Here is a 16320-nt window from a genome sequence, read left to right as displayed (position 1 = left end):
CAAACATCAGCCATAATCATACTGAATGCAGACCTGATGCCCTGCACCTGCTTGTATTTTGTTCTGTCTTGTATTCACAATATTAGTTACAGATTTGAAATGTATTTTCCTTAACGAACTTGGAGATTTAATTTACTTTGAATCTATGCTCAATTAGTCTTTTTCAAATACTGGATTTTGCATGTGTATTCACCCTATAATTTTGAAATGATTAGTCATACTACACATTTGAAAAATAAGAGATGCAATATTTTAATATATGAAACAACACAATCATGATGTATATAAATTGCTTGCCTAATTATTTTGCTGTGAGAAAAGATACATACTTATTCAACTATTCCAATATTGTATTTAACATTTCATTGCCGATGAGTTTTATTAATGAAAATTGGTTCCATTCTTTAACCTTTTTTTACACACTGCACACAACCTCAACACAATCTTCACCTTTCAACAAACGTTAACCTGTTTTTCATCATGCTTTAAATTTCCCAAATTTTTTTCAATTTCTTAATATTGTCTTTCATACACATTTCATGCTAATCAGCATCTTCTGAAATGAAGTGTCAAATACCAAGTATATTTCATTCTTCAAATAATCCAGTTGATTTAGTCATATATTTGTTCAATATTTAATAAACTGTCTAATACCCATCACCCCTCAAAAATGAAATTAATTGATAAAAGTTCAGAAAGCATAATGTTTGCAATTGTTGCTAACTCATAAGTTTGACTATGTCAAACCAATTGAATCAGTAACTAAAGTTTTTCACTTCCTTTTTGTCATAGTCGACCTGAGAGGCAGTATTGCTTCCACCCATTCATTTGTTTTGTCTATCATGTCCTTCCAGATAGCAGTCTCTTCTTCACTGGAATCCATCCAATCCACAATTTGGCCGTAGCTATTTCCTATAGGAAAAGAAACAGACATAAAAATAATTTGAATCATTCACGCTCAGAATTTTCAAACATATTTGATGAACTACTTTGAACTGTAATAAACTATGATGTTTCAGGACTTGTACTTGCCATCTTCTGCTTAAGAGATGGGAATTACAATCAAACAGCATTGAAGAGAAATGCATCCCATTTGGAATTTAAGCTAATCTACGCTAATCTTTCAATTTTATTAAATTAAAATGGCAGTCATAAAGAGATACAGCATGAAGAAACAGGCCCTTTAGTCCACTGACCATCAACAGCCAATAACCCTGTACTGTCTTTGTCTCTCATACAGTCACATGGATAACGTGCAAACTTGACACAAATACAACCAAGGTCAGGATTGAACCTGGCTCTTTGGTGCTGTGAAGCAGTGGCCCTTCTAACTCTGTCACCCCTAAATGCACTTATATTTGTTGCAGAATTATTTTAGAAATGATTGGAATAGAAACATGTAGTGGTTAGAGCAAATACAATTGCTTTAAAGGAAGGCTTAAGCTAAACAGGAAGAGGAAGAAGAACACATAGGGGCAGAGAGAAAAATGTAGGAAGTTGTGCACAATAAGGTAAGCCCGACAGCACTTGTGTGTGCTTTAATTTACTTCAAGGCAAAATTACATTGCAATCAAAATCAATGTACAGGCTGAAAGCAGCCTTAGCGATTAAACTCATCCACTATTGTTTATTTTTCTGGGATTGAAGTTTCCATTTATATCAAAGACAATAATTGTGATGTTTTCACATCAGCACAAGATTAAAGGTGCTTTTTCATTTCCCTTAAATAACTAGGCCTGTATTTTTTCAAAATGTATTGAAAGCAAGAGAAAAAGTTTGCATGATAATAAGATATACAAAAATGGTTTTAATCTGGATTGCTATGTATATATTGAACTGAACTGTTCTGTATTTTTGCTTACAATATTCTGTCGTGCTGCAGCAAGCAAGAATTTCATTGTCCTATCTGGGACACATGACAATAAACTCTCCTGACTATGACAGAAAGGAGTGAAATATACTCTACATCTGGGGGACATGGCAATCCCTAGATCTTGCATTCCAATTATCTAAAATCTAACACAATGCATTTTATTGATTTAATTTATTTTAAATTGTTTATATGTTTGCATACATAAAAAGCCAAAATTTGAATGCAAACAATATTTTGTGAGCATTTACTTAATGATGGCAGTAAACAGATTCTAAAATTAATTGGAAGACTGGGAAATTAGGATAGTTTGTTGTATATTGTGTAACATATTGTAATGTTAGCATGAAATGGGAAATAGGTTCCCAAAGGAATAATGTATATAAAAAACTCCACTCTAACTGCTACATGAGACAGAGCAGCTCTTTGCTTTCTCAGATAATATATATAGAAATATTGTGCATAAAATAGCAACTCTCCAGTTAATGGTAAATTTTAAGAAATATTTTGAATCAGCTCTCCAAACATCTATCTTTCACAGCATTGCAATGTGTTAAGCAAATTATACCCAGAAAATTGCAAATAAAATTATTAATACCTGTACCCATGTTAAGGCGCACACCACCAAGAAACTGATTGGTAAATGTTTCATGGTCCCAAATGGATAATTCTGCAGAGGCCTCCATTATTTCATCCAACCTGAATCCGTCATATACCATTGTGTGATTGTAGATGGGATTTAAAGATTTCTTTACCACTCGGGTCTTCTGCCTGCTTTTCTTTCTAGTGTCTGGTAAAATATAACTTGAAGAAAAATGGCAATGAGAAAACAATGTAAAATAAGTTTAGTTTTTACACTTGTATATAGAAATCAGTGAATGAAATTGTGGTTCAAATTCAACCACACACATTCACATTACGGTAGATGCCAATGTAAACAAAGTATAATTTTTACATAGAATTTATGCAAACACTTTATACAGCAGAGATACTTAATATTTTGAAGAGATAAAAACGAACAAAATTCAGTGTTTTACAAATTCTAGCTTCACATAAGGTGAAACAAGTCACTCTGTTAAGAAAAGTCATTGCAATGTGCTGCAATTTGTAATCTGCTGGGAAGAGTTTTTAATTCACAAAGACCATATCATTTGCTTTGTTTATCTTAAATATTTCACCAGGTTCCTATATAGTTGCAGCTTTTTTTTTCTAGCCAACCCTTTCATCCTTTCAATATTAATCACCAATCCAGTGGATATATCTTTCAATATTTATCAATAATCTTGCATCTATTAACATCAGATTAGTTTCCTGCTATTTTTGTGAAGATGATTCTTTTTCCAGTCTCGGGTGTGTGTATCTGCATGTGCACACACAAGGGAATGTTCATCAAGTAAAAAGTAAATAAGTTAACACCTATATCTTTACCTTTAAATGTATCAAATCACCAGATGTTCTGCTCTTACGACCAATATTGAGAATTTTACTGTCTTTGTAAAATTACATCAACTACCAATCCCCAAATCAGTTTATTTCTTCTGGAAATTTAAAAAAATGACGATGCTGGAAATACTCAGCAATTCAGACAGTATTTGTAGAAAGAGAACCTGAGTTAATGTTTAATATCAATGCCGTTTTATCAAAACTATGCTAACAGCCGGCAATGCTAACTCTGGTTCTCTGTCCTGGGATGCTGGTTGGCCTAGAATTTTCCCAACATTTTCATTTCTTAATTCATTCTTAAAGCATATGCAATTTTTGCTTTTCAATTCTTCCTTTAATTTGATCTTGTTTGGCAATGTACGCTGATTTTGCATGTTTTTGAACAACTTAATCCCCTACATCTGCAATCAATCATAATTTAGAACATACGAGTCGAGATGAATTTCAACCTGATCTTTGGGACATTGTGTTCTCACCAATCCAAATTATATTCACCTGTTTCTTCTCTTGTAATAAATCAATTTATATTGCAGCTACATTAGTTTAATACCAAAATGTATATGGTATTGTCAGGCAGAAATTAACTCTTAGTTCCTCCTACCTAGTTATTGGTGATTTTACAACTGATTTACAACTAAATTTTTATTTCTTGGAATTATCAGCTGTTTTGAATTAGAACATAGAACGCAGGAACAGGCCCTTAGACACATGATATCTGTACCGAACATGATGCCAAGATCAACGTATACCTGCACGCAGATAATCTGTACCCCTTCATTCCCTGCATATTCATGTACCTATCAAAGTCTCTTAGACATCACTATCGTATTTGACTTCACCACCACTCTCAGCAGCGCATTCCAGGCACTCACCACTGTCTGTGTAAAAAAAAACTTACGCCAATCAGCTTCTTTAAACTTTCTCCTTCTCACCTTATAACTATGCCCTCTAGTGTTGGACATTTTCACCCTGCGCAAAAAGGTTCTGACTGTCCACCCAATTGATGTCTCTCATAATTTTATATTTTTCTATCTGGTGTTCTAGAGAAACAATCCAAATCTGTCCAGCGTCTCACTGTATCAGGACTTCTTGACCCATAAATGCTTCGACAAATGAAGGCAAGTGTACCATATACCTTCTTTACCACTATCTACATGCGTTGCAACTTTCAGGATGTTATGGACGGATCCCAAGATCCTTCTGCACATCAACACTGTTACAGGTATGGCCGTTAATTGCATATTTTTCCCTTACATTCAACCTCCCAAAGTGCAACACATTACACTTGCTGAGATTAAACATCATCTGCCATTTACCCACTCATTTTTGTAGCTATTGTAGAATTAAAGCTTAGAAGAGGGCTGTTTGGCCCATCATACCCATGCCAGATACCAGCAGTACAATCCCATCAGTCCCATTTGGACCACTGCCCCCACCATATCCCCAATTAGCTCTATAAATGTATCTTCTCCCACATGCCAATAACTTTTGATTTGTTGACATCAATGGCAAGGAATGATTGGCTCACTATTTAACCCATAAATGCTTCTTCGAGAAAGAAGCATCTGATGAATTTCACCATCACCGAGACAGTGTGCACATATTTCTCTCATCATCTCTCATCATCCTAGCCACCCTCTTCCTTTCTCCTCCTCCATATTACATTCTCTATTCATCTCCCAGTCTCGAGGAACATATTTATTTGATCCTCCTACGCCATCAATCTGACGAAAAGTCCCAACTCTTACCCTCGGTAGATGCTGCCCCACCTGCTGAGTTCCTCAGATATTTGATTTTTGCTAAAATTCCAGCAACTGCAGATTCTTGCTTCTCCATTTCTACATCTACCCTGTATTCTATGCTGGATTTTCTGTTTCAATCAAATTATCTCTCTCAGAATCTCCCGCAGATACAAACTCAGCCTGTCCAACCATTCTTCACAAGACAACCTGCCCATTTTCAGCAATGTGTCTAATAAACCTTCTCTAAACTGCTTTTGATGCATTAGCATAATTCTTTAAAGGAGACCAATACTGTATCCAGCATAACCACCCAACCTTTATGTTTAATTCTCCTGAGCACTGACAACGTCCTGTAAGTTTATCCTAATTACTTGCTGTGCTTGCATACAAGACCTTTGCAAATCATGCATGGGGCACCCAGACCTCTGCAATTTCTCACCATTTAGGTAAAAAGCCTCTTTTTTATTTTTTCCTGCCAAGATGAAAATGCCACATTTTTCACATAATATTCTATTTGCCAGACTTTTGCCCACTCATTTGAAGAATTCATCTCTCTCTGCACCTCCTCTTCATAGCATTTCTTTCTATCTTTCTTTGAACCATCAACAACTGAAGCAGCCATATACTGTATTGATTGTCTTCATCTAGGTTATCTAAACACATCTGAAATAAACGCTAGGCCCTAGCATGTCCGTAGAACATGACTTGTTTTACTAATCAGAAAAAAGGCCTATTCATGGCAAATCAGTTTCCTGCCCATCTTGTATCCATATTTAAATATAGTACATCGATCAGTACCTCCTTATGTGAAGCACATGTTCAAAGAACTTAAATAAATTAGTCAAGCATGGTGTCTTTCACACAAGCACATTGATTTTGCGTTTTCTTTTTCCAACACCGATGCTAAGCTACCAGGCTTGTTGCTTCATGCTTCCCATCTCCCGTTTTTAAATAAAAGATCTACACTCACTGTTTTCCATTCTATAGGAATTATCCATAAATATAACACATAATCTACCCCACAGGCCACTTTTAAGATCCTACAATGCAGTCCATCAGGACCCAGTCTTGTCAAGTCCTAGCTTTAACGATTTGCTCAGTACCTTTGCTTTGATGATTTTAATTTTCTTAAGTTCCTCATTTCCAATTCCAGATTTACAATTATTTTTGGAATGCTACTTGTATTGTTTACAGTGAAGATTGGAAAAATGCCTATTTAATTATTCTGTCATCTCATTGTTTTCTCTTATTAATTCACTAATGCAGTACGATTAATAAATGCACTGAAAATATTAAATTAATTTCTTATAGACATTATCGTCTTGGTAAATCCCAAAAAGAACATAGATTCTATTGCAAATTGTAGCTTTGAAGACTTATAAGCTCTACATAATTATCTGAAATTCATCCGTCTGAAGAAGGGTCCCAGCATGTTTTTTTGTTCAAAATTCCAACATGTACAATCACTTGCATCTTCTATCTGAAATTTACTGCAGATATTAAACATTTTGATTGTATATCCTTTTTCATTTTTATGTGGTAATAAAAGTTCCAGTTCTAACACAACTTACCACCTTACGAATGAATCTACGCCGCCAGGCTTTAGTTCTTGCAATTGTGTTGCTCCTTTCAGCCATATATGAACTTCACCGCTCAGTGATTTATTCCCTTCTATAGGTATTTACAAATGACAAATAATTAGTGATATATTAAGTGCTTGAAATAATGGGCAACACCAATTCTATGACTGAAACATCAATAAATCAGTTTCCGTACATTCTCATTCAAATCATGGTATGGTCAAAATTTAAAGCCATCCTCTTTAGCACATTGAGCCTTATCAAGCTATCTATTCTGTTGCAAACTGATACCAGCAATTCCTGTTCACCAAGCAAGTCCCAGAATAGGTTTGAAATATACTGAATTGGGGATGCCACCATATCTGTTACTCAACTCAGTGGACTTGCATGGAACCCACTCATATTGCCAGCTCCCAGTATCACAGTATTTGTCTCCTTGTAACCACCCCCACTGGATCTGGTATAGGAATCGCAACCTTGTGGATTAGTTGTGAAAAAATAAATTCTGCTCATTACTTTTAGTGTGTGTTTCAATTGTTTTTTATTACTAAATATTTGAGGGTTTTTTTAATAATAGAAAGTAAGTTTAATAGTTCCTAACACACTAAATACAGAAGCATTTAACATTTTTGAAAGCTTTAGTAGGACATGAGGTGCCATTCCAAGCCTTATCTGCTGCAAGGCTTTACAACATTGTGCTGCTGCAGTTTCACCAGTGTCTCCTGGGTCTAGATATAACTCATTCACCACCTGCATCTAGCTCAGGTAAATGGAAGTGAATCGAGGTCACAAGTGATGGTTGTGTGCATTGTGCAGCAATGCTATCTTCAATTCACAGTGCAGTAATAAGGCACATCACTAACAAAAAGATAGATACAAAATGCTGGAGTAAGTCAGCGGGACAAGCAGCATCTCTGCTGAGAAGGAATGGTCTCGAGCCAAAACATTACCCATTCCTTATCTCCAGAGATGCTGCCTGTCCCGCTGAATTAATCCAGCATTTTGTGTCTGTCTTCAGTTTAAACCAGCATCTGCAGTTCCTTCCTACACATTACTTAGAGGTAACCCTTGTGCCCAGGGCCACATCAAGTTCAATGCCCATGAGTGCAAATATGAATGGTCAGTGATATATTAATTGCTTGAAGAATAGTAATTATATCATTAAAGTTTCAAAGAATGAGCTGGTGTTTATTCTCATTACACAACTCGGTTAACTGGCGTACTTCATTAACTTGTGTTTGTCATGTTCTGTACGAGCTGAGGAGCCAAGCTATGACTGTACATGCATTTCAATTAACTGCAGAACATGAGGGAACAAGAAACTGTTTTCAGATTGAAAACAAAATTAACTGGAGCACCAAGAGAGAAATTGAAAGCTTTGGTTATAATTCAGGCAATTTTCTCCTGAGAATAGGTTTCTGTGATCAGAGACTTATTCAACTGCATCATCTTGAATCTTCAGTAAAATTTTCTTTTAACCTTGAATGCCATCATTATAATGGTAAAGATGATATTACAGCAAGGGTCACAACTGAATATCTTCTTTTATCTGAAACAATTGTAATCTTGAAAATATACAATTAAATTGCAAAACAGGATACCAGTGTTATATTTTCATAAGGTGAGGCATGTTACAATGAAGCTTATTGTAAAATAAACTATGCTGTACATAAATTGGTCACAATTATCATTTTGCAGCCCCAGATGGCCTGAATAAATATTTTGGACATCTGTTGTTCTAATATTATGCATGATCTTTTTTTACACACACTGAATTTGTAAGAACTTTTATGCACTCATTCATTGATTCATTGAAAGTTTGTTACTAATGAAAGCAAGCATACCTGTTTGATCTGCTGGAACATATTTGAGTGCCACATGAACCTCTCCTTGGTTAATACTTCCTTCAGGTAAATTGGATGGCTGGAATTACACAGAAGTTGCATCACAGCTACTGGGTACCAAGACATGACTTTCAGATTTAGATTAGTTTACAGTCACATTCACCAGGGTGCAATGAAATACATTCTACACATGAAGCTGACCGAGTAAACAATTAATACAATAACTGCACAATAATGCAAGAACAGCAGAATTGTGCAAAGGTTGGAGTGCAATCTGAAGTAGTAAAAAAATACTATACTTCAGTAATGGAATAACTGAATGTGCTAGAATTAAGAGTACAGGAGTTTGATAACTGTGGGGCAGAAGCTGATCCTAAGTATGATATGTGGATTTTCAAGCAACTGCATCTTCTCCCAGTTTGTAGAAGAGAGAAAAGGGAATGACCAGGGTCACAGCCATCATTGGCAATACCAAAAATACTAGTATCTTTAGACAATACTTCAAGCCAATGTATCATAATGCAATGCATCATAGACTGGATGGAACAAAGTAATGATTCTGTCATGGACTCGGTAGAATTAACTACTCTGCAGTTTCAGATATTCAAAATGCAGACCAAATGCCATAGCAGGCTGCAGAGCAACTCATCAGTATACTCTCTCTAGTACATCTGTAGAAGCTAGATAGATTATTCATAGACATGCTGATGTAGGTGACATCTATCAGTAAAATCACATTCTAAATGTTTTTTTTGTGGGGGTTTATAGCTTTATAAAGGAATTTCCTACAATTTCAATTAATTGACCTGCAATTACAAAAATCAATGCTGGGGTAGGGAGGATAAATTAAAAAGAGAGATGCAAAGAACTACCACCCTGCCCTCAAATTCACTTGGACTACCTTTGACTCCTCTCTCCAATTTCTTAATTTCTCTCTGTCTGTCACAGGGGACAGACTACTGTCGTCTACCATAAACCCACTGACTCCCAGTTACCTTGACCACACCTTCTCCCACCCTATCTCTTGTAAGGATACCATCCCTTAGGACAAAGATCTCCATCTCCACCACATCTGCTCCCACATAGAGGCTGTCGGCTCTAGGACATCCAATATGTAATTTTCCTTCAGAAATTCTGGTTTCCCCGCTGCTGTTGTGGATGAAGCCCTGACCCAAGTCTCCTAATCTGCATCTGACACCGCACTAGCCTCTGCATATTCTTTGACATTGCCACCATCTTCAATGTGATACCATCACCAGTCACATCTCCCCTTTCTGTATTCTGTAGAGACCGCTCTCTCTGCAACTCCTTGGTACGCTCTTACCTTTCCACCAATACGCCCCCCTCCCAAGGCGCAATCCCCTGCAATCACAGGAGATATAACACCTCCCTACACCTCATTTCCCACTTCCGTCCAGGGCCTTCCACCCTAGTGGCCCTTCCAGATGAGACAAAGGTTCACTTCCATCTCTTTCAATTTTGTCTGTTGCAATCAGTTATCCTACTGTGACCTCCTCTCCAATGGCATGAGAGGTGGCTAAGTTACCCCCCCACCACCTGTATCAACCTATCACTTGCCAAGCTTTACCCCACCCCCACCTCTCATTTCCAGCTTTCTTCCCACCTACCACAACCAGACAGCAGTGATGAACTACAATCTGCCTCAATTGTGACCCTCAGACTATCCTTGATTGAACTTTGCTGGCTTTACCTTGCACTAAGCATTATTGCTTTATTATGTATTTACTCTGTAAATGGCTTGATTGTCATCTCATATTGTAACACAACCTTGAACTTGAATTGTCTTTCTGCTGACTGGATAGCATGCAACAAAAGTTTTTTTACTGTAGCTCGGTGCATGTAACAATAAACTAAACTGAAACTGAACATTTCAGCAGTCTGAAGTAGCGTCCCAACCCAAAATGTGCTGAGTGCCTCTAAAACTTTGCTTTTTACTCAGGCTTTACAGCATCTGTTGCTTCTTGTATCTCCAGAATGCAACAACTGTTGTTTAGTAGTGTAACTCTCAGCAGGTTGTTGCTTGGTATAATCCTCATTACACATTCCAATGAACACGAGTGCTCGATTGTGTATATTTGTGCACACTTAATAAGCCTTGAGGTTTTTACAGAGTGTACCACGGTAACTTTCTAGAACTATCAAAAACAGGCGAAACGGTTTTATACACCTAAAATATGCTAGTATCACAATCCTGGGCACTTTGAGATTTTATCTATCTATCTATATTACTAAAAGTCTGTTCTTGACCGGTTTTGGCCATCTGTGCTGCGATTTCCGAGAGAACGCCGCCACCTACGGCCGTCATTTTTGGCCATCTTGCTCAGAGCCCCCCTCCGCCGCATGTGTGCCAAGGATTTTTCCCGTCGATTAAAAATGACAGAGATATTAATGTTTTTACAAAATTCCCCATTCTCTCTGCTGCCTCTGCTGGCGGCAGGGGGGAGGGACTATAAAACCAGGAAGTGGTGTGCCACACAGTCTCTTCAAGATGGAGGAAGGCAGAGGGTCACGTTTCTCTGAGCTGTGAATAACACTGAACACATGTCTACTCAAATGTAAGTGCCCTTAGTGGTTCTAAAATGCTTGCAGAATGTGTCTATTGGTTCTAAAGCTTGCAAAAAGTGTCTTTATGGTTCTAAAGCTTGCAAAAAATGTCTTGGTTCTAAAGCTTGCAAAACAATGTCTATTGGTTCTAAAGCTTGCAAAAAAATGTCTATTGGTTCTAAAGCTTGCAAAAAAAATGTCTATTGGTTCTCAAGCTTGCAAAAAAATGTCTATTGGTTCTAAAATGGTTCATACTAGCACTCAAGAAAGCCCCCCCCCCTCCCTCCCCTGGTTGGCTTGGCTTGGGTGTGTCTTGAAATTGAAAGGCACTACTTACTGCCAATGGTGGCATGAAGTTGAAAGGCACTACTTACTGCAAATGGTGGCTTGGGAGCTTTGACTTGAAGTTGAAAGGCACTACTTACTGCAAATGGTGGCTTGGTTGCTTTGGCTTGAAGTTGAAAGGCACTACTTACTGCAAATGGTGGCTTGGTTGCTTTGGCTTGAAGTTGAAAGGCACTACTTACTGCAAATGGTGGCTTGGTTGCTTTGGCTTGAAATTGAAAGGCACCTCTAACTGCTAATGGTGGCTTGGGTGTGGCTTGAAGTTGAAAGCCACTACTTACTGCAAATGGTGGCTTGGATGCAATGGCTTGAAGTTAAAAGGCATTACTTACTGTAAATGGTGGCTTGGGTGCATTGGCTTGAAGTTAAAAGGCATTACTTACTGCAAATGGTGGCGTGGGTGCATTGGCTTGAAGTTGAAAGGCACCACTTACTGGAAATGGCAGCTTGGGTGCTTTGGCTTTAAGTTAAAAGGCACTACTGTAAATGCACTTACTTCCTGTTTGCACTGTATATTGATTTTAGATAAAACACTACCACTTACGGCTGTGATTTTTGGCCATCTTACTCGGTCCCCCTCCGCTGAGCAGGTGCAGAGAATTCTTCCCATCAATGAAAAATAAGTGTTATTAGTTTTTTTTTTAAATGTTGAGAATCTCTCTCCTGTCAATCACTCCATGAAAGCCACACCTTTTCCGGTGGTGGGGGGGGGAGGGGTTATAAAACCCAGAAATGTGGGTGTGGCTCAGTCTCTGCAAGATGGAGGAGGGAGAGGTCACGACTCGCTGTCTTTAGTGGCTTTGCACCCTACTTCAAATGATATGAAACTGCACTTGAATTTGGTGGCCTTGTACCCTGCTAGAAGTGGTAAGAAACTGCACTTGAATTTGGTGGCCTTATACCCTGCTTGAAATAGAATTTCAAGGATTAGCCGTGAGTCAACTACCAGCCCACCAGCCGTGAGTGAGTTGCCAGCACAACAAGCTTGATTGACTGAGACGCCAGCCCAAGAATCCATTTGCCGCACAATTTGCATACTAGCCCTCTGGAAACCAGCCCCTTCAGCCCACAACACCCATACTAGCGCTCCAGAAAGCCCCCCCCCCCCGGCCACCATTATTAGAATTGGTGGAGAGGTGGAATATTGCGTTGGATGACCAGCCCTCCTGTGTGATGCTGGGACCCAACGGGCCCCACTTAGTCTAGTTTTCAAATAAATTTGTCCAAAGGTTTGGATTTTCAATGTTATTTTCTTGTCAGTTAAAAAGTATTAAACATTCTAAATATAAAAATGGCACCATTTCAGTTTGGAGATGTCTGTCAGTCAGCATATCTGAGAAATCAAGTAAATATTCACCTAATTTAATGAGAAACTCATCCAGGATATGGGAAGTAGAAGGAGTACCTGGATGCTTTTTGCAGGGAGCAAAGACTGGGAATCGTTGTGTAGGAAGGAACTGCAGATGCTGGATTACACCGAAGATAGACACAAAATGCTGGAGAAACTAGGCGGGTCAGGCAGTATCTCTAGAGAAAAGGTATAGGTGCCTCTGATGAAGGGTCTCAACCCGAAGTATCACCTATTCCTTTTCTCCGGAGATGCTGCCTGACCCGCTGAGTTACTCCAGCATTTTATGTCTATTTTGGGAATAGTTGGTTGGGCATCAAAAGGATATGAAAATATTTTACCATGGGAGTAGTGTTGCTCCAGGAGAGACACCAGGAGATGGCTCTTTTAAATTAAGTAAACTACTTAAGGAAAGACATTCTTGCCATAGAGGGAGTACAGAGAAGGTTCACCAGGCTGATTCCTGGGATGGCAGGACTTTCATATGAAGAAAGACTGGATAGACTCGGTTTTTACTCGCTAGAATTTAGAAGATTGAGGGGGGGGTCTTATAGAAACTTACAAAATTCTTAAGGGGTTGGACAGGCTAGATGCAGGAAGATTGTTCCCGATGTTGGGGAAGTCCAGAACAAGGGGTCACAGTTTAAGGATAAGGGGGAAGTCTTTTAGGACCGAGATGAGAAAAACATTTTTCACACAGAGAGTGGTGAATATGTGGAATTCTCAGCCACAGAAGGTAGTTGGCTATATTTAAGAGGGAGTTAGATGTGGCCCTTGTGGCTAAAGGGATCAGGGGGTATGGAGAGAAGGCAGGTACAGGATACTGAGTTGGATGATCAGCCATGATCTTATTGAATGGCGGTGCAGGCTCGAAGGGCCAAATGGCCTACTCCTGCACCTATTTTCTATGTTTCTAATTCATTGAAATGGTGGATGTCTAACTATAATCTATCTAAGTTTTCTCAATTTGAGAATTGTTCAGTAAGATTGAGAAAACTCCATTCATTCTGGTGTTTGAGAAAGGTGAGAGATAGAAATTGGAGAACTGTAGACTGTTATCCGAACTTCAGTTGTCAAGAAATTATTAATGATAGCGTTTAGTTTAGAGATACAGCGCGGAAACAGGCCCTTCGACCCACCGGGTCCGCGCTGTCCAGCGATCTCCGCACATTAACACTATCCTAATATTAATAATAATAAATTTTATTTATGGGCGCCTTTCAAGAGTCTCAAGGACACCCTAAAAAAATTTAGCAGGTAGAGGAAAAACATGTAAGGGGAATAAAATAAATAGTAGAGGCATGACTAGTACACAAAGTAAAGACAGAATTCAATTCAAAACACAATATGAGGCAATTAATGCACATATGAAAAGGGAGGGGGACGTGGGGCTAAGGATAGGCAGAAGTGAAGAGATGGGTCTTGAGGCGGGACTGGAAGATGGTGAGGGACACGGAATTGCGGATCAGTTGGGGGAGGGAGTTCCAGAGCCTGGGAGCTGCCCTGGAGAAGGCTCTGTCCCCAAAACTGCGGAGGTTGGACTTGTGGATGGAGAGGAGACGGGCTGATGTGGATCTGAGGGACCGTGAGGGTTGGTAGGGGGAGAGGAGATCAGTGAGATATGGGGGGGCCAGATGGTGGAGGGCTTTGTAGGTGAGGATCAGGATTTTGTAGGTGATCCGGTGGGAGATGGGAAGCCAGTGAAGTTGTTTGAGGACTGGAGTGATGTGATGCCAGGATTTGGTGTGGGTGATGAGTCGGGCGGCTGCGTTCTGGACCAGTTGGAGTCGGTTGATGTAGGTGGAGCTGATGCCACTACACCCTACACCCACTAGGGACAATTTTCCATTTACCAAGCCAATTAACCAGCAAACCTGTACGTCTGAAGTGTGGGAGGAAACCGAAGATCTTGGAGAAAACCCATGAAGATCACTCTGCAGCGGAGAACATACAAACTCCGTACAGACAGCAACCGTAAACGTGATTGAACATGGGTCTCCGACGCTGCATTCGCTGTAAGGCAGCAACTCTACCGCTGCGCCACCGTGACTGGCCATTGAACACTTCAAAATGTTCATTCGATCAAGACAGGGCCAATATAGATTTATAAAGATTGTGTCTGATGGACCTCATTAACTTAATTGATTTGTTTTTCAAAGCACTAAAATGATAGATGCAGGAATGCCAATGAAGGTAATTCATAGGGATTTCCAAAAGGATATTAATTAAATCATCCCTAAGAAAATCTTAGTTAAAGCTCATGGAATGGGAGGGAAGTTATTGACTCAATTAGACTGAAAAGCAGAAGACTGGTATGCTAAATGGTTGTATGTAGCTTCTGATGCCTTTTTTTCCCACCCAAGGATCTGTGTGTACACAGTAATTATTAACCACATTCATCATGCTGAAGTGATGAGAAAGAAAGCCCATTATCTATGCCTTCTCACTAAGATGGGCAGATGGATGGGGACATTAGCTTACTCAATATTTCTGTGAGGAGAAAAAAAAAGTTTATTATTGTCATGTGCACCAAGGTGAAAAGCTTTGTTTGCATGCTGTTCAGTCAAAGAAAAACTATACATGAATAAGAAGGGAAACCAACATCCGATGGATTTCAATGTGGATACATGAGATTTTTCCACCTTGGACGTAAGAAGGTGAGAAGAGACTTTCCAACGGGAGAAAAATTAAAAATGGTGCATGCCTAATAGATTTATCAATTTATCAATCAATAGGGATCAATTTCCATCCATTGTTAAAATGCCACAGATTGGACAGTGGTGCAGTTGCCTGAATCAGTATTTAATTCTGGTTCTGTCTGAATGGTGTTTGCATACTATTCCTATATCTCTAAACTAAATCTCTAAACTCACTATCTCTAAACTCACCACCAATGTGTACAACTGTCCACCAAAGTGATTTTAAAAAACATTTTATTTTCAGAGCTAAATGAACAATGCATCTAGTAATAACACAGTATAAACTGTTCCATTCTGTTATTCATAGAGTAGATTGTATCCCGTTATTATCTGAAATAATTTAGGTTATTTGTTTTAAGATTTGCAGACACCAAATAAATATTTTTTTCTTTTGAAAACATATTAGAGCAGCAGAAACAAACCTTGATCCATCCATCAATATCCTGCAAGTTCCTTGGAGGTTTTCATTTTCCTGCATTTCTCAACAACAGGGAATGAAAAAGTCACGGGGGTCTTGCTAATAATTTAACCATGATGCTGATCAGAGAGTTAGACGTAGCTTTCCTAGATGAAACCAGCAGGAAGGGGAACTAGGGCAATAAGGGTCCCAGGGAAATTGATCTATTTACTTTAACAAAATGTTTCCTTGTGGGACCAGCTGAGCCAGAGGGCTCCTTTAGACCCTTCAAAAGGCACTCCTTTCCTCTATTATCTAATCCCACCCATATGTAGGCATGGGGCTATTGCAGTGGAAACCTGCTGCCTGCTGTTTCTCGATATATTGCTGGCCAGCTGCTATTCCTGTCCACTATTTCGAAGAGAACTTAGCTAGAGTGAGGTCAGAATATAATCACAATCAACTCACTCAAAGGAACTGCTTATTG

The 16320-nt window shown here is 38.8% G+C and overlaps 1 protein-coding gene across 1 annotated transcript in view; it reads right to left on the bottom strand.

The window, feature by feature from the left end:
• Positions 1–227: 227 nt before the first annotated feature.
• Positions 228–16320, bottom strand: part of LOC116973272 (synaptotagmin-like protein 1) — a 161807-nt gene continuing 145714 nt past the window's right edge. The window contains exons 12-15 of the mRNA XM_033021185.1: positions 8480–8558; positions 6627–6726; positions 2469–2674; positions 228–912 (exon numbers count right to left, since the gene is read on the bottom strand). Of these exons, the coding sequence (XP_032877076.1) occupies positions 773–912; positions 2469–2674; positions 6627–6726; positions 8480–8558 (525 nt within the window). The 3' untranslated portion in view covers positions 228–772. The remainder of the gene's footprint in view (positions 913–2468; positions 2675–6626; positions 6727–8479; positions 8559–16320) is intronic.

This window comes from Amblyraja radiata, chromosome 5, assembly GCF_010909765.2.
Source record: "Amblyraja radiata isolate CabotCenter1 chromosome 5, sAmbRad1.1.pri, whole genome shotgun sequence".
Lineage (NCBI taxonomy): Eukaryota > Metazoa > Chordata > Chondrichthyes > Rajiformes > Rajidae > Amblyraja > Amblyraja radiata.
This window is presented reverse-complemented; position numbering and strand designations above follow the sequence as displayed.